At 44.9% G+C, this 27350-nt stretch overlaps 1 protein-coding gene across 3 annotated transcripts; it reads left to right on the plus strand.

Annotated features, from left to right (window-relative positions):
* Positions 1-27350, plus strand: LOC115050969 (protein MTSS 1-like). Of its 3 annotated transcripts, XM_029514164.1 has the most exons (15): positions 1-344; positions 5170-5231; positions 5897-5970; positions 17086-17170; positions 17728-17819; positions 18279-18353; positions 18502-18513; positions 19431-19588; positions 19717-19824; positions 19910-20007; positions 20245-20467; positions 21797-22045; positions 22532-22699; positions 22813-22969; positions 23088-27350. In XM_029514164.1, the coding sequence occupies exons 1-15, from the start codon at positions 273-275 to the stop codon at positions 23705-23707; spliced, it is 2253 nt and encodes a 750-aa protein (XP_029370024.1). In that variant the 5' UTR covers positions 1-272; the 3' UTR covers positions 23708-27350. The 3 variants fall into 3 exon arrangements, with proteins under 3 accessions (XP_029370024.1, XP_029370025.1, XP_029370026.1); XM_029514165.1 differs by lacking the exons at positions 18502-18513; positions 21797-22045; XM_029514166.1 differs by lacking the exons at positions 18502-18513; positions 21797-22045 and having other exon boundaries at positions 20248-20467.

Genomic DNA, 27350 nt, shown 5'->3' on the forward strand with positions numbered 1-27350 from the left:
CTTCAGCAGCTCCTCCTGCGGACTCCTTCGCTGCCCCCCCACGGCTCCAACATGCGTGTCCTCCGGCTGCAGACATGGACCCGACCGGCTCCGGGTGGACACTAAGCCCCGGCCCTGCTGCTGCCTGTGTCCGTGTCCTGGTCTCCATCGCAGCTGCAGCCTGAGCTGCAACACCATCTGATTTTTGTTTTCTTTCTTTCTTTGTTATTTTCATTTATGGACAGCTGAAGATCCGGCTGAGACTGTTGATCATTTTGGGTTCAGGGCTGAAGATGGAGACGGTGATGGAGAGGGAGTGCAGCGCCCTGGGGGGGCTTTTCCAGACTGTCATCGGAGACATGAAGGTAACACGAAGCTGATCATTCATTTTCTAATTAATCAGGATTTATTGGGGGGAGCAGGTGAGGTGGGGGGGGCTGAGAGACCGTCCAGTCCAGGACCAAGGTGGATCTAAGGACCCAGACCCAACAGAAACCTGTTCCTTTCCAAAATAAAAGCAGGGACTGTAAGAGTCAGCTGAAAAGAAAAAGAAAAATCAGATTGGAGATAAACAAAATGATCAACAGATAATAATCCAACTTTGATCATCGATGAGTCATCTTATAAACTGCTTTTCTTTGTCTGATCCTCAACTGGTTATTGTGGATGATGTCACTTTGGGCTTCAGGAAATGTAAATGTGATTAATATTGTTGACAGATTTCTAGATAATTAGAATAAAATCAGTCATCTGATTAAAAAATATATGAGTTTCCTCTGAGAATGGACCTAATCCTGAATATTAGATCTGGATGAATGTGGAATTATGGGTAAGTTTACGGTGAAGATTGCAACTTTCACTATTTTGTACATAACTTTGGTTAGTGTGTGTATGTGTGTGTGTGTGTGTGTTGGGGGAGGGGCTCTGTACATCCACAAGCGTACACCTGTTTCCACGGTGACATAACAGACAGGTGGTTTCGAACAGGTGTGGCGTCCATCTTCCTCCTCCTTTCTCTCTTTGTTTCCTTCTTCCTGTTCCCTCTCCTCCTTCTCCCTTTTCTTGTCTTTGTCGTTTTTTTTGGTACCATGTTGTGTTTAGATATAAAGCCACACTTGTTGTGTTTCAGGTGTGACTGCTGACGATCTGAGCTTTGTGCATTTGTGTCTCAGTCTCAGTGTTTCCTGTAGTTTATTGTAGTTGCCAGTGCTAATGCTAACTGTTAGTGCTACTTCCTGTTGTGAATGGTCAGGAATGATCATCACTGCCAGATTGTTGTTTTTTTTTTTTATAAACCAGTAAAAAGTTTTGGAGCAGAAGTAAGGACAGTTTCCCATAGGCTTCAATACAGTCTGATTTCTTTTTGCTAGCAGATTTGAGGCTTTGGCCTCACCTATCAGATCCAGATTTGCTACATAAATCGAATCTACTATAAACTCATACTGAGATTTTCAGAATTGAGGTCAAAGGTCACAGACAAAGACATTTGTGTGAGGTGACCTTTAATGTCTCATTTGTCTCATCAAAATGTTAATATTCAACACTTTGGTTTAACTTTCACACTTGGACTTAGTTTTTTTGTCCAACAGGTTCCTGATCGAAGGTTTTAAGCTATTTTTTGGCTGAAATGGTCGATCTGTATCTTGTTTAATAAGAAAGTCGCCGTAGATTCATTGTTGAACTTGCTGGTTGATGCCGTTCTCTAACTAACCTGATGTCACCTCAGTAAACTCCAGTAAACGGCTACAATCATAGTGATGATTCACATTTAAACGTGAATTCTGGATTTCAGCGGTGACTCAGCACAAATCCAGCGACTGCTTCATCTCCGCTGAGGTGTCATACGGATGAAATAAAGCTGCGTCCATGACTTTTATCTTTTATGAGAGGAGTTTGACCACGAGCTGCTTCACATCGAACCGCCTTTTCGCTCCTCTGAAGGGGCCTTAACTTTTTCAGGTCAGCCCCCCCCCAAGCTGGACTGTTTCAGCCTTTTTCATCCATAAAAGAGGCAAATGATTTCATTCTTTCATTTTAAGAAGAAAACAGAGCAACAGAATCTGAAATTCTGTTTGTGAGTTAACATTTCGTCCTTTTAGCTCTGGTTCGGTCTCCACCAACTCCAGATGAAGTCTAATGGAATATGTCCTCCCTCCTCCCTGATTTATTAGCTCAGTAAACATCCTCCCATTGAGTTTATGGTCTCCGCTCCACTTTCCTCTGGTTTCAAAGAGTCAAAATGGCTGACAGACAAATTACAAACTGGGTGCTTCAAACCAGCAGCTGTCGGTCCAGAACCAAATGCTTCTACTGAGGCACGTTGGTTTTATAATAGACATAAAATAGGTCATAAATCTGCATGCTGCCTCACATGTAGGTGATGTGCGTGATGTGTGCGTTTGTGGCTTAAAGAGTGTTTAATCACCATCTTGGTCTGAACCATCACCTGCGAGCTGAAATAATCTTGTGTGTGCGTGTGCTGTAAGTGGTCTATCAGTATTGAGATCGTCATGGAAACATCACGGACAGAGCTGCCGTGGTCGTGGCGGTCTGGCCAAACGGGTCACTGTTTGTGTTTTGTGTGGAGGAAAACGTTCCGGTCCCTGTTGTTGCTCTGATGTGTTTATTGTTCGGTTTTTAAAAGACATCATTGTCGAGCTGAGATATTCAGCGCATCACCAGATTTGTTGTTGGTTTGTTCCACAAAAAGGCAAAAAGGCCTTTAAAGTCTACAAACAGGTCACTGTGGAATAAACGCACTCTTTCTCTCCCTCATTCTGGCTGTGAAGGTTCAGATTGAAGCGTCTGATCTACAGACAACATATGAATTCTTTGAAAATTGATTTTAATCCAATGTGACACAAAATATCTGATCAGTCTTGTTTTTTGATTTTTTTATCTTATCACCAGAGAATCTATGTAAAGTATTGATTTTTTTCTATATTTTTTCCCAGCGAACACCAAACTCATAAATATGTGTTCTGTTGCTGGTCCAGGCCTGCAGGGTCTACAAAATAGAAAAAATGTGATCAGAAATGAGCTTCATTTTTACTGCAGAAACATCAGAGTGATTTCAACCTTCTCCTCCAACGCTCAGCAAGAAGCCAAGAGAGGCATATTTTCCAAAATGCTGAACTCTTTCCTTTAAGGTTGAATTCATCTGCTGGTTTCTCTCTCTGAGTTTCACCAGCAACAGTAATGTTACGGAAACGTTAATGTCCCGGAGGCCTGAGCTGGCTCCACCGGAGGGAAGAGGCCCCAGAGGAAATTAAGATCTCTGGTATCTTTACCGCCACATTAAAGCTGAGATCTGCAGCTGTGTGAGCAATCGCACCGGTTTATTATCAGATCTGCGATAAGGAGCAAACAAACAGAAACGTCTCAGAGTGAAGCTCTGCAGTCGCTCACAGATTGAAGCAAACAGAACGCCGCATTTCTGCAGGACAAGCAGATCCAGCAGGACTAGCAGGATGCTGCTGCCTCCGGTTGTTGCCACGGTGACAATTTATGTCCTCAGTGACTGATAGATGCAGTGTCCCTGCCCTCGCCTGTGTGTGTCGGAGAAAAGAGGATGTAATGAGATGTGCAAAAAATAAATGAATGAACAAGCGAATGACTGATGAGTGTGTGTGTGTTTCATATTTAAGACACATTAATAGAAGACGTAGAAAATGAATATTTTTATATGTGTGTTTGGGTGAGAATGCATGATGCACGTGGGACCCCCCCCCATCACGAATCCTCCTCCTCCCCCCTCAGTCTGAAGCCTCAGTGCTGCAGCAGCATCACCATAGCAACGTTAGCCAGGCGGCGATGACGCCGACAAACAGGACGAGGCTGAACACACCCAGCTGCACCGCGCGAGAGAGAAAGAGACAGAGAGGAAGGACGGTGACGCTGAGACAGACAAACAAACAAACAAACAAACAAAAAAGACAACACCCTGGAGGCCAAAGGTGTGTCGACTTCCTGCCGGAAATGACTTGGAGAATATTTTGGTTGAATTCTGGTGATGGACGTAAACAGATCCATGAATTCAGCCCAGTCATTCATTCATGGATTCAGCTAAAGCCGACGTCATCGCTAATGTAAAACAGTATTTTCACTTCGTGCTCTGGGGTCTAATGAGACAAATTATAATCAACACATCAGTCTGTACGACTGGTCACTGTGTGGAGACGTTCACACATTCATGCATCAACCATTGTACGTCATTAACAATCATTTATCACGTTTATTTTTCCTACACCAAAGAATGTTCATGCAGAGGAAGCCGGATGATGACGGTGAATCAGGAGGCTTCAGTATTTTCTTCAAAAACAAGATGTTAGGGAGCTCATCTGAATAACAGACCACAAGTGTCCACATACTTCTGGCCATAAATGTGATCCTTTTGAGAAATGAATCTGTATTTTCATATTGATGGCACCTTTCAGTCCCATGGCCTCACATTTACAGACGAAAACAAACTACAACAACCAAACGTGATGATTTTTGGGTTTTGGCTGTATGGGTGTGAACTGGTGGCACAGTTACGACAGAATCTGCCGACCCCTCTGATGTTTTGCTGCAGTAGAAGGAAAAAAGAGAAGCCCCGCCCGTCCTGGAAACATCAGGGGACTCCTGCCGGCGTTAGAAGCGTATCCCAGTTTCTTGTGTCTGTGTTTTTGTTCGGGTTTTCTTTGTGTGTCTGGCTCAGTGTTTCCCTCCACACACACAATCTGCATCTCCCGACTGTATCTGTCCCGTATTGAACCTGGTCTCTGGACCCAGACTGTGTTTGCCTGGGAGCGTTTGTTTGGCCTCCTGTCGCTGGTGGGGGCGGACGGGGGCGTATGGATCCGTGGTATTGATCCGTCTCCGTGTTTCCTGTCTGACACTCAGGATTCATGCGCTTTGACCGAGTGCTTCGAAGCCGCCATTGGATCTGAGCTGCTCTGGACTCTGTCCTGATCGGATGGTACAGTCTGTCAGTCACAGTCATTTTCCCATAGACTTCAGTGCCATTTACTGGATGCAGCTCATTCAGTTTCAAGACCCAGAGTCCAGCTGGGTCCAAACGATCTGTTGTTTTGGGAGGCGAAATCCAAATATATTAGATTTGATTAATTCAGCAACGAGCAGCGTGTGATTTAAATTTGTGGATTATAACATAATCTGATTTATTGATTTGTTCTTCTCTGTTTTCAGGGCAGTTATCCCGTCTGGGACGACTTCATCAGCAAGGCCAGCAAACTGCAGTCACAGCTCAGGTAGATGTTCATTATTTCATTAATCTCAGTGAGGTCAAACCAAACGTCACCTCCAAGTGTGTGTGTGTGTGTCTGACATTTAAACACTTGATGAAACCAGCTGATTGGATTTTCATGAGCTCAGGTTGGACACAGTCTCATTATTTGTGTGTGTCTTTGTGTAACTCCTGCACACGCACATACACACAGAACAGAAAAGTGTGCACGAACAAACAAGCATCCACTCGAACCCTACTGCATTATGGGAAATACAGCCACACCTACACGCACACAACTCAATTAACCTTCTGAGGCTGGCAGAGATTAATGAGGCCTCCATAAAGTCGTTATCAGTGAGATGGATCAGACCTTCTGCTGGACCAGAGGTCACCTGAGGTCAAAGCTGACTGCGTCTTCGCTCCTCTTCCACTCTGCCTTTGAGTTCAGTTCAGTCACTTCCATTTCTCAGGTACCATTTGAAGGATTAAAGGGCCGATCCTCCATCTTATTGGTTTTCAGGTTTTAGCACACTTCACTGCCAACACAAACGCACAACCTTCTGATCCCCCTTTAATTCCCTTTAGAATTTGACGTACTCATGAAGGACATTAGAATTTATTCCACCAGACCCCAAATGTCCAGTTTTTGTACCAAACGTAGCTAACTGAACGTTGTGTGTTTCCCAGGACGACGGTCGTGGCGGTGGCGGCCTTCCTGGATGCCTTTCAGAAAGTGGCCGACCTGGCAACCAACAGCCGAGGTAGGATGATGACGTGTTGTCTTGCTGTGTTGTTCCTACTCGGTCACGTGATTGTGTTTTACTTTGTGGATTAAGTTTTGTGTAAACTTCTGGACAGCGAGTTGAACCTAAACTTCACCCGTCGATCCGCCGCTGGAGGTCGATAGGATTCATTTGTTTGAGTGAATATTTAGCGTTTAGGTTTGTGGTTCAGTTTTTATTGTCAGGTGTGTTTTATTATTCTTTGAACTTTTATTTTGTAGTCAGTGAATTAATCAATGGTGTCACCGAACTGACTGAGTGAGAAACAGGAAATGATCCAGATCCAGGAAGTCCTGATGGCGCTCTGCTTGTCCTCTCACTGGAAGCCTTTCATTGGGCAGCTGCTGCTGTTCAGGTTGTGTGTGTGTGTGTGTGTGTTTGCGGACATAGGCTGGCTTCCTGTCGAGGCGATTTGCTGTCACAATGACAACATCAGCTGAGGAAACAATCAGTCACTGCTGCGCTGATTCTAGGGTTCTGGGTCACAGTCGCTCTGCAGTTGTCTGTGTGTGTGTTACACCTGGAGCTGTGTGTAGAATTATTGGTTTCTTTCAGCCTCTGTTGGCACAATTAGAGGGCTGTGGAGCCACACCCAACACGCTCCTCTTCCTCAGTACGTACAGTAGCTGTTCCTCACTGCATCTTTCTTCTAAAAATCAGTTTGTCGACGATATAAAAAGCGATGATGTGCAGGAAGAGAGAGGGAGAAGAAGATTTTCCAGGCTGTTGCTGATGCTGCCAGTCCTCATAGCAACCATCCGTCCATCCATCCATCAATCTATTTTTAACACTGTAATCTTGACAAAGGAGAAGGGGGAGGGCTAATAATTAGAAAAATCTGCAGGAAGTGTCATGAGAGTGTCACGTGGAAATTTCCATTTTCTTGTCAAATCACCAGGAAATTCTTGTCGGGACCGAATTTGATTTGAAGTCAAAGCGTCAAAGACATTGTGAGGTTGTGACTGAAGGTGGTCGGCCACAAACACTCTGAATGTTGTTGCTAACAGGCGTCCACAGAGTCTTATTGTCATTAATTGCAACAGAAATATGATCAGTCGATGTTTATAGAAGCTTGTTTAAAGGTCACACAGACAAATGACGCCACAGTGTTAGATTAGTCTGCCAGGAAGTTTCCATTTTGTCGTCGACAGCTGGAACAGATAAATGTGTGTGTGTTGTATCTTTTGCTATCCACACACACACACAGTGGCGGTAAGGCAGGACGGGCATCCTTCTTTTTCTACCCGGTGCTGTTTTTGTCTGTATCTCCGTGCGTTTGTCCGCCACAACAGCCTGCCGCCGGGGAGGACTCAGTCCTGAGGAGAGGGCCGCCGTTTTGTCAACACCAGGTAACTGGGACGGAAAAGAGGAAGAGGAGGAGGAGATGGAAGTAGGCGAAGGTGAAAAAAAAAAAACAAGGACAGGAAGTGCAGAAGAAGGAGAGGAGAAGGGACAATGAGATTAGGAAGGAAAGAGGAGAAGGATAGGATCTTTTTAATTTTCTGTCTAATAGATATTTGTTGGCCTTTTCATTGACTGTCCAATCAGAGCTGAACCTCCCTGCTGCCTCCAGTTTGCTGCTTCGGACGTTCGAACCATGTTGTTGTACTTGTGGTTAAACTTTGCTGAGAGAAAGAGGCGAGACGACGACGTTGTGAATACGAATCAGCTGCACCGACGTTCCAACGTGAGCTTCATTTATTCATGTGAGATAATTAAACTTCTCATTACGGAGCCTCCGGCGTTACTCTGTACCTCCGGCTTCAGGCTTTTCACCATATTTTTGAACCTGGAATTCATTCTCATTCAGCGATATGAGACTCGGTGATGAGTTCTGGCCTGCGGTCGATGATCCGGCTCATCCGGGAGGAGACGGAGCTCAAATGTGCTTCCTGTTTGATGGAGGAAAAGGACCAACGCCGTAATCTGATTGTTTCAGTTGGTTAGATGCCATTTGAGAATATCAAAACGATTAATCCTTCATTCTATCTAATGACCATCAGGTTGGCTGTACAAAGAAGTCAGATCGTATTGAAGTCTATGGGAAAACGCCCCTACTTCTCCCTTGATTTATCAGCTGAGTAAATGTTTTCCGAGGCGGTTCAATCTGATACAAGGTGTACTGAATTTCTAATTATAACCATGACATGCAGCTTTCTGCAGAAACAGTGTCAGCTCTTGGATTGTGCACATCGTCAGGTTGTTGCGCAGAGCTTGTGAAAGTGTGTTGTTTTGGATGGATGGTGGTGAAGTGAATCCCTGTGGAGGCTGCTGCTGCAGTCAGTGTCAGCAGTGGCAGCGTATAAGTGTGTGTGTGCTGAGTCCTCAGCAGCACACAGATGGCCTCCTTTGGCAGCTCATCATTTCATGATGTCATCTCAGGCGCAGGTGAGTGATGTCATATCTGCAGTGCCCACACAGCAGCAATTTTAGGATTTTTTTCATCAAGGTCAGAAACACACACACAAACACACACTCAGCATTTGTTAGGTTTAAAGGGGAAGGCCGCCGTTTTTTCGCATCAGGGGCTCCTGGCGAGCGATGTCACGTGAATCAGCTGTCGGGTTGGCGACCAGTGAAAACAGTTCTGTTTCTGTACTGAACGCACAAAGCTGGCCAACAACACAGTTTTGTTCTCTATAGTTCAATGTTGACAACTAAAATAGAATAAATCAGGATTTAGAGCGAAGAGGTCAAAGGTCACAGCTGTGTGAAGAAGGTCCCGCCTTTAACGAGAGGCAAAGAAGAGGCTAAAAGAATGTCTTGCATGTTAAATTTTCACCAAATTAACTCGATCAGAGATTCAGTCAAACTCACAGGGATCAATATTTAACAGAGTCCAGGAAATATCCGTCAAATTAAAAATAAATGCACCTCGTTCATCATCGTCTCATGTGACGAATGTCCTCGGCTTTAAGAGAGATGCCGTTCTTACAGCTGAAATGAGGAAATAAACTGTAAATCACAAACCAGTAAAATAAGGTATTGAGAAATTTCAAACTACAACAAAAACCTGAATCCTTAAAATGGGAAAAAAAAATCCCCAGTACAAGTGGAAAGACAAATTCACTGTTGATTTGCCAAAATGCAACTGAAGCGATTTACGTGGCAGTTCAGTGAATTTACCCACAAAAAGAAAAACACAAAAATCAGGATTTAATGAGCAGATCAGAGCAGATCCTCTCCTGATAGGATGAAACTGGTCCAAACCAAAGTCTCTGTTCCAGCTCCAGCGTCCTTCGTCCCACCAGCCGAGCCGCTGCCGTCTCACGTATCTCTGAGGTTCGTTCAGCGGTCAAACGTTCAGAAACGCAGGCCGCGACTCGTCACTGCTTATAAACCTGAAGCTCTATTTCTGTTCACTCCCGTCACCACGACGGCTGACGGCACATTTATTATAGAAGCAGCTCAGAGTAAGACTCTCTGCTCCGTCTGACAGTTTCATTCCTGTTTTTCCAGGAAGGAAACATTTCAGAAAGATTCTGTCCCATTAAACAGTTTCCGAACTGCTGTGGAGGAGATGGACTGAGTGAACATGAATCATCAGTGCCCGTCTGCAGAACCTGGGCCGGGAGTAGAAGATCATTTGGATCTTTTTCCATCAGAATTTATGTTATTTGCATCAGTGTGAAGGTTTTGGTTTGATCTGGATCAAGTCTGAGCAGTCTGGTCCGGTTTGAGTCCAAATGGGATCAAATCCAAACCAAGACTGGAGCTGCTGTCGTGAGGCTGCTCCACACAAATCATTCCCGAGGACTCCGGCCCGATCCAGGATCTCCCCTGGGGTGGAGTCGTGGTCTGGTCTAAAACCGCTTCTTAAAGATTCAGGGCTGTAGGCGAGACCTGCTAAATCCAGTCCAGTAAGAGCAGTTTCATCAAGAAACAAAACCGCCAACACAGCCAAACCCGCCTGAACACTGGTCCAGAAAGTCCTCTGGGGGTTTCTGGGATGGAACGGTGGGGGACCTGGTCTCAGGTTCGACATCACGCAGAATGTGACGATCAGAAGTGAATTCTCCTCCAGGGTTCCTGCTCTCTCTGTCATTAGCACACACAAGGCCTCTTATTAAAGTTCAGAAAGTCCTCACAGCAATTGTTATATGAAATAATTCAACACTAAAATGTGTTGGATGTCTGACGTGACCCATTTTAAATCACTTATTTACAAACTCTTTCAGTCACATGACCTTCGATGGAAAACTGCAGCTATGATGAGATTTCGTATATGAAGATATGAGTGATTCATCATAAACTCTAATGATTAGTTTTTCTTTGACTTAAAAATGAGCAGTCACTGTTATTTTTTCTGACCTGGGGGAGCTATTGGTGAGCATGTATCAGTGAATTCATAAAAAATGACAATAAAAACAGGAAACAATGAAAAAAAAAAACTTTACTTTGAAAGGACAAAAAATGAGTACTTTGGCTCTAAATCAGAGCAGATCAACTGGGATGATCTTTTGTTTCAATAATCTCTCAGCTGTGTGTCTGAACCTACTCAGGAATCTACCTGCTGCCTGAGGGTGCGTTTGAATTATTAACCGGGGCGACCCAGCAGGTGGGACCGGCCTGTTTTCTCTTCATCTCCTGCACAAACTCCTGCTCTCAATCAGTTACGAGGCCCCACCCGAGGGAGGGAGCATCAGAGGGAATAATTAAACGCTCCTTCTGCAGGTCTGGACTCGGGGCTGTGTGCAGAGAGCGAGACAAAGGAAGGACGGATTTGGCTGGCGGTGGCACCACAACAAGCTTTGTCATGTTTTTGAGTCGGATTTTTAGTCTTTTAAGCAACAAGCCAGACGTAGGTGGAGAAGGACGGAGGGAACTGGAGGAAAGGAAGTAAAAGAAGAGAAGAGATAGGAAAGACAAACAGACGGGTGGTGGAGGGAACCAGCAGGAGGTCAGCGCTCTATAAAGGTTGAAGGGTTGTTAAATAATTCAGAGCTGCAGAAGCTGCTTCACTGTCACTTGACTTCATTTAATCTGCAGGTTCACCCCTTCACACCTAAACCTCCAACTGAACCGACAGATAAAACACATTTATATGAACTCTTCCACAGTCTAGTTTTGGTTTTGGTTGATTTATTTTCATTCTAAAACAAACTTCTGAAGTTGGTGCAAACAGGAAACACTAATTTGTCCTCTGTGTTGTGTCGCTGCTGGTCGTCCAGGCTGATTAAACCCAACATCGTCCTTTCTGAAGGAGAGGCCCAGAACAGGACCAGGTCCACTGCATCGCTCTCCTCTATTCCATTTTAATGCATCATTAAGAATGTGACAGTCTTTTCTCCCACGCATTTAAGTGACAGTGAAGTGCTCATTGTGTTGACGGCCCAGAGGCCAGTTAATGTGGATCAGACAGGAAAGCAGCTTCCTCTGCAGGCCTATGAGAGGGAAGTGATGTGTGGATGGTTGAGTCACCCTGTGTGTGTGTGTTCCATCTCCAGGGAGCAGTGGGAGGATCAAAGTGTGTCTGGTTTAACAGACAACAACCAATCACTAAAGAAAGAACACACAGACACACACAGACACACACACCTGAGAGCTGAGGCAAAATCACCACCGTCAGCACAGAAACAGGGACCGCCCACTCAGCCGTTACAGCCAAACCACAGTCGGTCTGCAGGTTCATTTCTAACTTTGGAGTCAGAGAAGCTCTTTAGAAATCCGACATTAAAGGCTCCGTCAGTGGATTCTTTCTGCGCACACAGAGGAGACGCACAAAACATACAACACACACAGAAATGTACAAAAGCATCTTCAGGCCTAAATAATTAAGTTTTGTTGCTTTCTGATTTCTGTGATAAGCCATCAAATCATTAAATCATTTGAAATCACTGAATCAGTTCGCAGTAAACTTTGTGTGTGTGGTTTCATTTGAGACTTTGAGACTATTTGTGTGTGTGTGTGTGTGGAGATAAGGCAGACCTACAAACACACACTGTCATTAGCTGTGTGTGCTTCATTGTGTTCAGTCTCAGTTTTCCTGCTCAGCTCTGAGGATGATGAAGATGATGGTGATGAGGAGTACGAATTCAGACACGACAACGTTTTCCTGATGAGTTCATGGTCTCAGTCTGAAACACAACATGACGTTCATTTTTTAGATGCCGGTGAGTCACCAGCTGCTTTATGAGGCCGGTCAGTGTGAGCGTGTTTGTCGAACCTGACGATCGATGTGTGTTTGCTCTCCATTTTTAATTGTGGCTCAGGATCCATCATCTTTTCCAAACAGCAGCCTGAGCAGCATCGACGTCTTTAGAGGGTCAAAGTCTGAAGTGACACAAGCTTTTAGTCCTGTGGCACACACACAGACACACACACGCACACAGTGGGTGTACACAACCTGCTAACACATTCAGAATACAGATTAGTGGTTAAATAAGAGCTCTGGTTTCGCTTGAGGGGGGCTGAGGTCAACCAAATCAAACACTCACTTTACTTTGTCTTAGTCGCAGTTCAAAGTGTGTGTGTGTGTGTGTTGGCTGAACTCAAGGACAATACCCTTGTTGGATTTCTTTTTTAAATGTTGGGATTAAAGAGCGTTTGATATCAACAGGATCTTGTTTCTGGATTCCTGTTTCTCTGTAGATTGAAGCGTTTCCACCCAACTCACGTTAGAGAGTGTGTGTGTGTGTGTGTGTGTGTGTGTGTGTGTGTGTATCCTTTATTTTCGCAGCTGTCACAAAAGAAACAGAAACGACCAAACTGTTTGTCTGTTCCTCAGACAATGACACAAAGGTGCAAGGAATCATGGGAGAGATGGAACGCAAACATACACAACACATCTCTTTTAGCAGCTCTGGACTGTAAACTGAAGCTTTTTGGGCTTTCTGACTGAACAAGTGATGCTTTATGGTCAATCAATCAGCTAATTGATGCAAAATAAATGATAGTCGCTGCCTTTCTTTTTGCTTCAGTGAGGTCAGTTTTAATGTCACAGGGAAAAAGGAATAATACCAAATTTAATTAAAGTGATATAATTTGCTGTAATCACACAGAGTGATATAATTATAAGCTACATGTCTTTTTATATCCACTCAGTGGCCTTAGTACATTTGGCCCTTTAAATGAGGCCTTTATTCTGAAAAATAATCACCCTGTTAACTTCAAAATAAGACAGTTTGATTGCAGACCAGGTCCTGTTAGATAATTCTACAGGTTTTATTTTAAAATGCAAAACTTGGGTGCTTAAATATTTCGTCTATTTTTATAAGAGAAGGAGAAACTTTTACGGTCACATGACCGGCAGTTTAATTTCCCTGCTGGTGAAACTGTTGCTGCCGCTCGACTCAGAAAAGAGAAATAATTCGTTCTTTTTCACCTGCGAGTGAGTCTCCCTTCGCCCGGGTCTCTGCAGCGGCTCAGTGAGCCGAGGTCGGAGCAGCTGCCTCGCCACAGATGATTGACAGTTATCAGTGCCCATGACGACCCCGCCCCTCCCCCACAACGCCAGTAACGGGTCAACAAATATCCGGGCGAATTGGGAATTTAACAAAACCACCAAATCCGTCTAAAGAATGCACCGCCGATTTATTTAACCAAAACCTGCCATGAAGACTTTTGAGATAAACAACTGCAAAAAGTTTCTCTTCATCATTCCAGAGTCTGAAAATCCCACCGGCTGCAAACTGAGACATTCAGGGCGTAATCGGAGAGGGGAGTTATTCCCAGGAATATCTACTTATTTAAAGAATCCACACACACACACACGCTCATGCAGAAGGCATCCGAAGACTGCAGCCTCCCCCTGCCAGGCAGCTCCCCTCCCGCCGCGGTGTGTGGCATTCCCGCTGCCCTGCAGGAGCTGCGAGGAACCCTGTTTACTCCAGAAAACTCCCACCTCACATGGACTCTAACCCGGCCAACTCTGAACGCCAGCAGCTTTTTAAAAACGGCTGCAGGCTCCTGGTCAGAGAGGCAGAGATATCGTTGAGTCCTCGGTTGGCTCTTTTTATTTAGAACCATCCAGAGGTGTTGGACGGTGAACTTCAGAGTTCACTTTGCCTCCCTCGTGGAGACGGTTTTATTTTATTTCACTGAAATGTTTTTGACCTGTGAGGTAAAATTCAGGGCAGAGAAGGCCCCGGACTGCTCAGATCGATGATGATTAACGTTCACAACAAGAAGAATCAACATTTTTCTGCAGGTTTCTGTGTTTCTGACGGACCAGCTGTGCCGGCGGTTTCTTTTTAAGGTGCCGTTGTTGCTGTGAAATCAAGCATCAACCAGAGTGTGTGAACAACTTCCTGTCAAGTTGATTTGATGCTGAAAATTATTTGAGGAAATTGACGTACAATAGATTCGAAATGTCGATAAGTGACATCACGACTCGGCAGCCGTTCTCTCAGACTCTGGATGTTCAGACATCAGCAGCTTCCTCGTGTCAAGTCTTTGAATCACATGATGTAAAAGTTGTTTCCTCTGAGAAACAACTTCCTGTCAATGTGACCTTTGTGGCGCTTCTCGTCAGCCGTACGTTGATATTTCGTGCTGTGGCATTAAAGAGATTGACGGCGGCGACATTGCTGCTTGTTGACTTGGGAGACATTTTGAAGTGGTAAAGTGACCTTGGCTGTATCAACAGAGAGAGAGAAAGATGCTGACTGATGCAACCAGCAGGCAACACGAGGCCATCGCTTTTGTTTTAATCACCATGACAAATAAATGACTGTTTTTGGTTTTTTTTTTTTGTTTTGAGGGTTATTAATTACAAAAACATGAAGTCATACAAATATTGAATTGGAAAACTGTGAGTTAGTATGACTGAAATGTAAACATTAAACATTTTCCTGATGAGTTTCCAGTCTCAGTCTCAAAAGATTATCCAAGATGGCCGACACCAAAATTCCAAATTGGCGTCTTTGGAACAGCAGCTGAAAAAAACCAATGAAGGCTTCACACTTGATTTAGAATGAAAGGAGATCTGCTAAAGAATCACTGTCACCAGCTGAACAGCGGAAAAGGAATATCAGGACATATAAAACATTAAGAGTCTTTTTCTCCTTCCTGTCATCTTCCACCTTCCTCCATTTCATCCCTTCTACTGCCGTCTTCCTCCTCTTCGCCTCCCCTCTTTGCCCCCTCGTGCACCAGATCTCAAAAATAGCTCTCAGCTCATAGCCTGTAGCAACGAGGCAAGAAATATAGTCTGATACGACAGGACAGTGATTTACTGCCTGGCCTGCTGTGTGTGTGTGTGTCGTCAGCTGCTCTGGTTCTTCAGCCCAGTTACACCAGAGCTCAGGGTTCAGTGTTCGGCTCCTGGAATGTGACGGCTGAGTTAACGTCCCAGTCGGATGGAGGGAGGCCGCTTTAGATTCCAGGTCACCTACCGTTCATTGTCGAGCTCAACGCCGTCCTGGCGTCTGACCAAGAGTCACTCTGTGTTTGTCTGCCGCGGCTTTAAGCCGTTAAGAGTCAGTTTGGCTCATCTGGCTCTCAAGGTCATCCGGGGTCAAAGTGGAAACCTGTTTGAGTGAGTTTAGGATGTTTCGAAATGATTTCCACAGAAATGAACGAGTTAAAGACACAGATGGAAGCTAATTCCTGTCGTATAGCTGAAGCAGGATGTCCTCAGTAGATCTGGAGTCCAGTCCATGTTCAGGACTCAGGACTTCCTCTGGCGGTCTCTGCAGCTGGGCCTCGACATGTCCCGACCAACTGGGTCAGCTGGGTCAGAATGCCATCACACACACTATTGAGTCAATCAGCTAACCAGGAAAATGTGCCACCACCTTTTTGGCTGTGTTTGTTTGATGCTGGGATTGAATTCCTTATTGGAATCTGAGCTCTGCTGTGTTTGGAGACAGATCGCAGACTTTGTCTTGGACTTGTCTGGGCAGCGTCTCGTCTCGCCGAGGATCAGACTTTTAAACTTGACTCAACAGATTTTGTCGAAACGTTTGTCTTCCTTCTGTTCCAGTGAACTTTCCAAACTCGAGCTTTCACTTGCGACGCTGAAACGCGGAAAAGTGAAAGCTCATTATTTTACTATTCAGTCCAGTTCAGTCCAGTTTAGTCCAGTTCAGTCCAGTTTCATCCAGTTAAGCCCAGTTCAGTCCAGTTTAGTCCAGTTTAGTCCAGTTTAGTCCAGTTCAGTCCAGTTTAGTCCAGTTTAGTCCAGTTTAGTCCAGTTTAGTCCAGTTCAGTCCAGTTTAGTCCAGTTCAGTCCAGTTCAGTCCAGTTTAGTCCAGTTCAGTCCAGTTCAGTCCAGTTTAGTCCAGTTCAGTCCAGTTCAGTCCAGTTTAGTCCAGCAGCAACTAAACCGTTAAACTGTCGTCTAAATGTGAAAATCTGAATCATCTGTGTGTTAAAATGACTCCTCACTTTCAGCCAGTGAAACCTGTGAGGAGGCTGAAGAGGAGAAAAGGGAGGAAAATGGAGGAATGAGGAGTGAGGAAGAGGAGGAAGAGGAGGAGAGAGAACATGTAGACCGGAGAGGAGGGAGGAGGAGAGAAAGAGGTGTCAGTGGTGCAATGCAGTGTTGCTACCCCACCCCACACACAGACACACACACACACACACACACACACACACACACACACACACTTGTTTTATAAAGCATACTTGTGAGGACATGATGCTCTGAATAGTCAAAGTGACTGTGAACGTGTTTGCTATATTTTCAGATAATTAAGGTTAAAAATAAAACACATCAGCTGTGATGACAGTTTTTAAAGTCGAGGTCACGGGATCTTTTTTAAACTGCAGCAAGTATGTAAGTGTTGCTGGTTGTGTAGCTGGTTGTTGGTTGGCTCTTGGTTGCGTTGGTTGTTGGAGCTCCAGGCCGACAGCCTGAGGTCTGCTGATCTTCCCCGGCGGGGAGCGTTCGGTCTGGGGGAGAGAGTTGACGACCATCTGGCCCCTCCGGGTGCCTGTGGAGCTTCTGCTGCTCTCCAACAGGCTCACCTCCTCTCTGCCAGAGTGTCCTTGAGCAAGACGTCCCACACTGTGGTGCTGAATCTCTCAGATCCAGAGCTGCTGGATCAGGAGGCCGTCGTGACCTCTGACCTCTCACGTGACGGTGGAGGAAAATGGTCCAAGTTGTTTTGGATTTGACGGACAGGTTGTCCTCTCTCTCTGTGTCTTCAGGAGGGACGAGGGACATCGGTTCAGCTCTCACCAGGATGTGCATGAGGCACCGCAGCATCGAGGCCAAACTCCGGCAGTTCTCCATGTGAGTAGATCTGTGTGTGTCTGTGTGTGTGTGATGAACAGGTGTAGCATCTCCTCCCAGCTCTCCATGGCAACCTGCTCCTCCTCCTGTTTCAGCTTCCCATCCTCCATCTTGCTATCCCTCTTCAGTCTGTCAGCTCAAGTCGCTCCGTCACTGAAACGATGAAGCAGATTCATGTCAATATTATTTATATTTATTTGTCGCCATGTCCTGTGACATCAGACGAGTCATCATCAGACGCTCTTCACGTCCGGCGGCGTCCTCGGGGATCCGTCTGGTCGTCCTGCTGCCATTTAGACAGCGTTTAGAATGTCTGAAGTTTGTGGAGGATGGAAAGATGCGATTGATCGGGTCTTTGTGTTTGTTTATGTAGTTTTATAAATCATGTTGTTGGTTTTTTGGACTTGTGGCCTGTTGACACTGATCGCTCTGGGCCTCAACAAATGATCCGCCATCATCTTCAGTCAGAAGGTTCTTCCAGACCAGCACGAGGCGATCCAACATTCACACACACAGTCAGCTCCAACAGTGTGTGTTTGTGTTTGTGTGTGTTTCAGGGTGTTTCTGGATTGTCTGATCAACCCTCTACAGGAGCAGATGGAGGAGTGGAAGCGAGTGGCCAACACTCTGGACAAAGACCACGCCAAAGGTACCAACACAAAGACACACAAAAACACACACCGACTCAGAATTCACTTTAAGACGCCAACCTGATCCAGCTGGACCTGCAGATCTCTTCCCTCCGACATCTCCAGGGTCACACAAAACCAGAACATCAGTCTGGACTAAAAACACCTTTCAGTTTCTCTGTTTGGTATTCGCTCTGTTTCCTTGTTAAGTTTTTTTTTTTCCTCATAATATATTCTATTTAGCTGTAATGGTTTTTTTTTTTGTGCATAGCTGGGTGTCATATCTGTTCAGGGCCGTTTTTGTCGGCTTACAAAGAGTTGTCATCTTGGGGATTTGTGATAAAACGCGTCAGTCCACCTTCTAACGGTTCGTCAGATTGGTGGTTCCTTCTGAGATCTGACATCCAGGTTTCACCGAGTCCAAACTGCTCCTTCTTTTGTTGGTTTTCATCTGACTCTACATGTGTGTGTCTGTGCAGAGTACAAGAAGGCCCGTCAGGAGATCAAGAAGAGATCTTCAGACACTCTGAAGCTGCAGAAGAAAGCAAAGAAAGGTTTGTTTGTTGTGTTCAGGAGATGATGAGATCTGTTGTGTTGTTTAAAGGGTTTAGAATTTAAAATGAATCATTTCTTTTTCCTTTTAATGTTCCAACTCACTGCGCCGCCCTCTGATGGCATCCCATCATGCTTCGCTCTGCCCAGCTGATGTCTTTGGTAAGTTTCCACCCACCGAGCTGCATTGTGTTATTAGCAGTGGAGCTGCCGCTTTCCTCGGCTTAATTTCATTATGATTTGAATTTTATGGGTCAAACACTGAAGATTAGTCTGCAATCAAAAAGATCTCAGCAGTTCTGAAAAAGTCCCAAGAAAACAGTTTTTGTTGTTTGTTCATGATTTGATGGATCCAGATAATTTATCAGGAGTTTTGTCCTCTGAAGAGGATAATTGATTATTGATTGGCAGAAAAACCCCCAAAGACCTTCAGTTTGATCAGTAACAGAGAGAAGTGGATCCAGATCCACGTCCGCAGACGGGCTGTGGTCTGGGGCTCTGGAAACACATTCAAAGCCAAAATAAGCCTCCTTCCAGAATATCTATGGGTTCAAAACCAGCCTTGTTATGGTTGGAAACCAGCGCATTGTTGCTGCCGACAAAAGAATCGATGGTTTCCAGCTTTGATTTGAGCTTTTAAGAGAAAACAAACAGACCAGGTCTCAGGATTGACCCCCGAGGTCCAGACCTCTCCGGTCCTCAGCCGGTTATTAAAAACCAGGGGAAACTCCCTCTGAGCCGGGGAGGCTGTTTTACGAGGCGAAGGAGGAGAGGAAACGTTGGAATGAAATGAATCTAACAAGAGTGGGAGGGAATTTAATGAGTGATGGAGGGAGGACAGGAGACGGACGGGTCAGAGGTCATCGCTCCGCCTTAAATAAGGACGGACAGATTAAAGAAAACAGCTGGAGTCTGTAAACTTCAGTTCAGTGGACTTTGACTCTGAGGCTGTTCTCGTTGTTCCCACTAAGATAAAATAAACTTTACTATCTTTTTCATTTCTCTGTATTTGTAAATGTTCCTCGTGACTTATTTATTCGGTAAATCTCCATCACATCTTTACTCTCCTCTCCGTCCAGGCCGTGGAGACCTGCAGCCTCAGCTGGACAGCGCCATGCAGGACGTCAGCGATAAGTATCTGCTGCTGGAGGAGACGGAGAAGCAGGCGGTCAGGAAGGTGCTGGTGGAGGAGAGGAGTCGCTTCTGCTGCTTCGTCTCCATGCTGCGACCCGTCGTGGTCAGTGACGCCAAATAAGAGTCAAATAAGGAACAACAATCCAGCTGAAGCTTCAGCTCCGACATCATGATCCAGCTTTCTGGGTCTGCGGTACGTTTCATGGCGATGTTGATGTCTGTGTGTGTCAGGAGGAGGAGATGTCCATGCTGGGGGAGATCACTCACCTCCAGACCTTGACGGACGACCTGAAGGCTCTGACGATGGACCCGCACAAGCTCCCGGCCTCCAGCGAGCAGGTCCGACTGTCTGTTCTGCGAACATCCCTAACGCTGACGACGAAGGTCCTGAAAGGTCTAAAGGCTTTGGATTCTTCCTCTGCAGGTAATCGTGGACCTGAAGGGCTCAGAGTGCACCTGGTCCTACCAAACCCCGCCCTCATCGCCCAGCACCACCGTATCCAGGAAGTCCAGCATGTGCAGGTTGGTTATGATGGCTGCTGAGAACAGTCTCTGTGCTGCAGCGCCACCCAGTGGGCCAGAGGCTCCACTGCAGCTTTCAACAGCTCTGAGTCTTTATGACTGGCAGGCTGTTTCCAGGTCACAGCTGGATGTCAGAACTAAACCGACTCTTTAAATGTTCAACTCAACACCAAATGCAGTTTTATAGTTTCCAGCTGTAACATTATGACCGCCATCTTGTCGTCTTCGGCCCCGCAGCAGCCTGAACAGCGTGAACAGCAGCGACTCTCGCTCCAGCGGCTCGCACTGCCACTCCCCCACCTCCCATTTCCGTTACCGCGCCTCCTCCTCCTCCTCCTCCGTGCTCCCCCAGCAGACGCCCGCCCGCCTCTCCTCGGTCTCCTCCCACGACTCGGGCTTCATCTCCCAGGACGCCTTCCAGTCCAAGTCGCCCTCGCCCATGCCTCCGGAGACCTCACAGGTAAGGAGGAGGATTCAGTTCAGAGGGGGTTGATGGTACCGCCGTGACCTCTGTGACCTTTCCTTTTAGTTTCAACAACAGTCAATTCCTCTGCTACTCCTCCCCAGACCTGTCGTGGTCCCTGAAAGTTCGAATTGTACGCAAAAACACAAAAAGTTGCTCAAAGTTACACAAACACACACATTTGTGCCTTTAACTGACTCTCACCATCACTGCGGTCCATTTAAAGGAATAACTGAGTTTATTATTCAGCTTCTGTCATCTCACCTGCTGAGCTCACCTCTGCTTCTTTTGCCACTTCTTGTTTGTGTGGCTTGTTTTCTCTGTTGTTGTTGTTGTTGTTGTGTATTCCTCTGCCTGGCTCTTCACTGATTTCTGCTTTATAACCCAACTAACCTCGTTCTCACTTTTCTGCTCTCGTCTTGTTTCTCTGTGGTTTTTGTTTTCTGTTTTGTTGGCTGCTGTGCATCCTGCAAACTGTGTGTGTGTGTGTGTGTGTGTGTGTGTGTGTGTGTGTGTGTGTGTGTGTGTGTGTGTCTGTGTGTGCGCATGGCTCTGCTGCAGTCCTGTGTGTCTCCTTTACTCTCTCAGTCTGTCACTGAGGACTCTTCCTCTTCCTCCTCTTCCTCACCCTCTCACCATGAGCCCTGCTCTGCAACACAACAGGTGAACATCTGCAAGACGACAACACACACACACGCACAGTCATTGTCATTGTCATATATTTTAGTTTGTCATTTTTGTGTTCGAAGCTGCCATGAGGTTAGGGTTACGTTTAAGGTTTGAAAACATCTTCATGTGCAGAACGACATAGAAAATCTACTGACCATCAGGGGGCGACTCCACTGGGGGTAAAAAGAGGTCAGGTTGGATTGAAGTCAATGGGAAAATGTCCCTCCTCCTCAGTAAACGTTTTCCTGATGAGTTTATGGTCTCAGTCTGAAATACAACATGATTCATTTTTTAGATGAAGCTCCATTTAGAGGAAACAGAACCAAACAAAGATGGCCAAAGGACAAATGAATAACAGACGGTTTATATTTGGCTCACACCAAGTTAATCTGAGTGTCTGATTATATAACGGAATGATTTGATTTCCACTTAGTCTCAACTCACACTTTAAGACATCAGAAACATAAAAAAAAAATCTCACCAGTAAATTTAGATTTTCGCGGTCTGGATCAGTTTTGAAGTCCTGATTTGGGATTCTGTGAGCAAACAGACCAGGAATCAGGCAGGACGTGTGAAAACGTACGTGAACAGTCATCAGCATCATGTTGTCATCTTTGTGTACTTTTTTTTTCCTCTCCCTCATACAATCACCTTCAGTTGTCGAACGGTTTCGACCTCTGTCTGCACGTGGCGGTCCTGCAGGCCCAGGACTCCCACCTCCACCCTCCATACTTCACCTACTCCTCCTCCTCCACCACCTCCTCTCCCATCTCCTCGCCCTCCTATTCGTCTGTGTCTCCCACGTGGCCATGGTCTCGCTCGGGCTCCGGCCAATCGGGGGAGTTCCTGGCCCTCGGCCCCTCAGGGCTCGGAGTGATCCCATCATCCAGAGTCCCATCCTGGAAGGTTTGATCCCCAAAGTCGTCCTTCGTTTTTCCTCCAATCTGTCTGTTTGTCACATTTTACTTTAGCTTCATCTCTCATGTCATCAGTTTTCAAAATCAGCTCTCCACCATAATGACATGGCTCTTCATTTTTTGTTCTGAATTTTATGATAGAGAGAGATAGAATAAGTTTAAAATAATCAAATCCTTGTTTTGCTAAATAGTCACATTCACTAAAATCTTTAATTTCATTATTTTTGTTCTTCATTCATAAAAAAATTAATAATTGATTCTGCAGCTATTTGAACAATAAAAAATATTTTAATTAGGTCATTCGTTATTTTTAAATGATATAAAATAAAGGATCAGTAGTGAGAATCCTACATTATTATAAAATAATATCAGTATCAAGCCTGCTGTTTCTAAAGTGTTAACATTAATTCCCACCATAAACAGTCTGCAGTTAGCTGTAAGACTGGACCCATCTGGATCTTCACTGTCTGTGCAGGACTGGGCCAGACCGGGTCCGTATGACCAGCCGATGGTCAACACCCTGAGGAGGACCAAGGACAGGAGAGACACTACAGATCCCAGCAGCCACCTGGGTGCTGACATCACCACGCCGGGGGAGGAGCCACAGGGGGTGAAAGGAAGCCACTCGGTGACATCACCAAAGGTGAGACGGGAGTTTAAAGAGAAATGATGAAAACTCTGATCATGTGATTTATTGTTGACGTCACACCAGAATATTGTCAACAAACAAATTTATGAAGTGTGTGTGTGTGGCAGGAGGACAGGGATGCCCACGAGGAGTTGGCCAAAGCTCTGGCCCGAGGCCTCCAGCTGGACATCCACGGCTCCAGCAGGGACTCTCTGCAGGGCTCCAGCGGCTACAGCAGCCAGACCAACACGCCCTGCTGCTCCGAGGACACCATCCCCTCACAAGGTAGACCGACAGGGACCAGGACCAGGACTCATTTCCGTGCTGTGGAGGCAGCTAAACTTAAAAATGTCTTTTAAGATTGTCGTAGCAAACAAATAAAATCCGTTTCTTTTCTCCGTAGTCTCAGACTGTGACTACTACACGGTGGGAGGGGATCCAGACGGAGAGCAGCAGCCGGCGTCGGACTTCGATAAATCCTCCACCATCCCAAGAAACAGCGACCTCACTCAGTCCTACCGCCGCATGTTTCAGTCCAAACGGCCCGCATCCACCGCCGGCCTGCCCTCCACCCCCTCCGCCCTGGTCACCCCCGGAGTGGCCACCATCCGACGGACGCCGTCCTCCAAACCGAACCTTCGACGCCCGTCTGGGGGGCTCAGCCTGGGCCCCATCCCCATCAAGCCCCCCATGATCCCAGTCAAGACCCCCACTGTGCCTGAACATCCTGGCTTCCCCAGCCGAGCGATGTCAGAGGACGGGAACGCTTCACGGACCCCCTTCAGCCCCCCCACCACGCCTCTGTCCCCAAAGACCGGCCAGCCGCTGTGCGGGGGGTCAGATCCTCCGACCCCTCCACCACAGCCTGGGGGGCGGGTGTCAGAGTGGGAGCGCCGGCCTCTCCCAGAGCTCCTGGAGGAGACAGAGTACGGCGAGGTGGAGGACTTCCTGGTGGCCATCCGACGAGGAGTCAAGCTGAAGAAGACGACGACCAATGACCGATCAGCGCCAATTATCCACTGAGAGCTGAAGGGCTGAAGTTCAGTAAATACACCCCCGAGGGGCAGAAAATGGTCCCGGCTGGGTAAAAGAAGAAGAACACAGAGAAGAAGAGGAAGTTGCCTGGAGAGTCTGATCAAGAATCGGCTTGGAAACATCCCCAAAAACCGCCTCGGGAATAATTAACTTTGGGATCATTAGTTAGAAATAACACGCTTCAGTGTTCATCCAAAGAAATCATTTAGGACCAAACAAACATTGGTGAAAAAAAAATGCTGAAAATAACAAATTTACCATCCAGATTAAAGTACGACGGCTCGTTTCAGATAGAAGCTGTCAGTGTTGAACTGGGACTGGGAACGGCCGGCTGATCCAAGATCATTTCCTCCGGGCAACTTCAGTTTCCTCGAGAGAAGCTGATCTGAGACGGACAACGTGGTCTAAACGTTGAATTACCACACAATGTAAAGGAAAGACAGACGAGACAGATGAAGAAGAGCCGGAAGGATCGATGGAGTATTTTCAAAAGATCAAATCATTATTTGTATGTACATATTTATATTTTGACGTGTTTGTATGTTTTATTTACATCCCCATAGTCTCCCATTTCTCCTCTAAAGGTGCCAAAAGCCCGCGTGCAGAATTTCACTTAAATATTCTCTATTTAATTGACATCATACTGGACTGAGCTTCTATGGAGCTGAAAGATTAATTTGTATATGTAGGTTAGCATATTGCAGAGTGCCATGTAACCATGAACATAGAGAGAGACATTTTTTTGTTGGTGTTGTTACAGTCGTTAAAACCACAAATGCAGAGATTGACCTGCATGTTCTTAAAGCTCGCCCTGATGTGAACCATCAGCTCCAGAACGCTAACTGGACCAAACTAAAGTCCAAAAAGTCCAAGATGTGGTCCGGACTGTTTCACAGGTTCATTGTTTGGCTTGAACAATTTCTTATTATTCTTATTATTTTACCAGGTAGAATGTTTGAGAGCTAATTCTCATTTACAGACATAAATGTTGTATTTCTCTATTTTCTGCACTTAAATGACAAAAGAAAGGAACTCATGATAAATATTACAGCTACACGTGAAGAAGCTTTGCAGACAAACAGCTCTGTTGTTTGCTCCTTAAAGTCCGGCTGTACATCAGTTTGGTTCTGCTGTCCTGATGCTGACCTGGATTTTTTCAAAACCGTCCTGAGATTGGAGCTCCAGTCGAGTCAGAGCTCCAGTATTGGGACAGTCCACAGATTTTCATTTTGCTAAATGTCAAGATTAACTGTCTGAGCAAAACCCGTCATATAATTTCAACAAATAAAGTAAAAAAATAATAATTAATAAATAAATCAAATATTCTTTCTTCAAAGACATTTATGTCGACTCATCTTAAAGTGGCCTCAGCAGATGAATTCATTAAAGGATAATGATAAAAATATAATTTCTCGTGAACATTTAGGCTATGATTATGCTTCAAAAGGAAAGCCAGAATTTGATCCATCATTATAAGTTTTTCTGTCGCTGGAGACACAAACAGAAAATCAAGCTGCATATAAAACTTCTCTTTAGTCTTAAATATATATCCAAACAGTGTTTCCGCCGTCTGGCAGCCATGTTGGAGGTCATTAGAGGTTTAATTATGATTTGGTAAAAGTCAGTATAACTTAAACTCATAACTTGGGTGCTAGCTAATGTAGCCAAAAGGGTCATTGTTAAGATATTTCAGTATTTCATTTTCCAAATCAAATTATTTTTATTGCTGTGACCTCTTCAGCAATTGTTAGGAAACCATCAGTACAGTTTACATTCAGAATTTGGACACGGGCATAAATGCATTTAAAAAAATTCCATTTTCAACTTTTGCTATCATTGAACTTTAACTTAAGACAAGATGTTTTAGTTATGTTTTCTTAGTGATCTGATTATTTGCTAAATAACTGCATTTAATTTAAATATTAGATCCTTTACAGTTCTGTAGCACAAGAACAAATCTAATTTATTTGTTTTGGAATGTTTGACCTTTGACCTTTGTGATGGCGATTAATACGACTGAAAAACAGACTGTGACAACACGAGCAGGCGATGTACTAATATTCATGTGTAACCGCAACAAATATATTAACATGTAATAGCTTGTGATTACTAAATGTCAAATAGCCCAATGAGTTAAAAATCTCTGGACTTGTGTTAGCGGGTGATTAGCATAACAAACTGAAATACACAAAACTCCCCTGTGGCTGTTTAGATACGAGTCAAATTATTTCTGAATGAATTCATTGAAGTCAGTTTTCTTTGTGGTCCTCCATGTTTTTATTCCAGACTGTACCGCCGAGCATATAAAACCTAACAGAAGTATTTAATATGCATGTTGTCTTTTTTTTTTTTTTTTTTTTGAGAGTTAAACTGAGATGGAATAGACAGCTGTTTTCTACTGGAACTATCCCCCCAGATCATCTGGTCCGTTTCATTGATGTTTGATATTTTATGTGACAGCAGTTTGACGAACACAACCGTGTAGCTGACGCCGTAAGAAGCGCATGAAGCCGAAGGTTGGAGCCGGTGAAGACTGTAAATGTGTTTTCAGTGAGCTGAGTGATGAGCACACACACTGAGGGTCGGAAAAGTGGCTTCTCACGCCACATTCTCAGTTACAGTTTGATTTTTTTTTTTTTTTATGTCAAACTTGTCTGGTCCTCAGTGTCGGTCTCAGCTGTCAGTGTGTTTCTGCCCTTTGACCTTTCAGCATTCATTAGAGTCAACTTGCCAAATTTCTTGCAGTAGATTATTATTATTATTCTTTATCTTACTTCAGGTGCTTTTCTAGAAGGGTTTCCCTCCTGCATTTCAAATACAATCAATCAGTCCGACTGTCACTTTATGCAGCTAAACGTTACAAACAGAACATTTTGGAAAATGACTGTCTGCCTTTTCCAAAGTTCTCTTTAAGGTCTGCTTGATCCAGGACTGTTATATAATCTGTACTGTGGACCCAGATCTCCAGCTCACACACCGTCCAGATATAAGTTGGTCAAAGCTTCTGCAACGTTGAATTGAGGATTTACAAAAGAGACATTTTTCAGTTTGACGTACTCTCCGGGATCCGGGTCTTCGCTCGGTTTGATCTCATTTGTTTTCATTAATTTCAACAGTTGAGTCAAACAGGAAGTAGAGTTAAAAAAGAAGAGCCAGCAATGTTTTCAGCATCCAGTTAAATTCCCATGTTTGATGAAATTTTGGAGAATTAAAAGAACTTTTAAGTCATTTTTAAGTTGTCCACAATTTTGAGTCAACGGAATCAGCTCTGTCACAAATGAAGTGAAATCCTTTAAGGTGGAATGAAAACATTCTAAATGTGGGAGTATTTAATTAAAATGGCTCAAACGAACAATCTCTCCTCCCACATCACAACAATCTGTGTTTGTTTGGAGCTTTTTGATTCTTACAAACATAAAAAATGCTGAAAATGATCCATTAACAAGTTTTATCACATTTTTTATATTTCAGAGGGAAACTTTTTAATTATTCTTTTTTTAATTAATGGGCCGACCTGTTTGTTCATCTCTGGCTCTTTTATGGTTTCATGTTCGGTTCCTGAATACTAACTGTCTCCTATTTTCTATGTATAAAAGCTGTTTTGGCTAAATAATAAAATGGTAGCAGACGA

Source organism: Echeneis naucrates, chromosome 11, assembly GCF_900963305.1.
Source record: "Echeneis naucrates chromosome 11, fEcheNa1.1, whole genome shotgun sequence".
In the NCBI taxonomy this organism is placed as follows: domain Eukaryota; kingdom Metazoa; phylum Chordata; class Actinopteri; order Carangiformes; family Echeneidae; genus Echeneis; species Echeneis naucrates.

Excerpts from the sequence above, each read along its gene's own strand:
- LOC115050969 (XM_029514164.1), top strand. The coding sequence starts at position 273 with ATGGAGACGGTGATGGAGAGGGAGTGCAGCGCCCTGGGGGGGCTTTTC. Across the intron at positions 5,971-17,085 it reads CCTGGCAACCAACAGCCGAG|GAGGGACGAGGGACATCGGT; the intron begins GTAGGATGATGA and ends CTGTGTCTTCAG. Across the intron at positions 22,700-22,812 it reads ACTCGGTGACATCACCAAAG|GAGGACAGGGATGCCCACGA; the intron begins GTGAGACGGGAG and ends TGTGTGTGGCAG.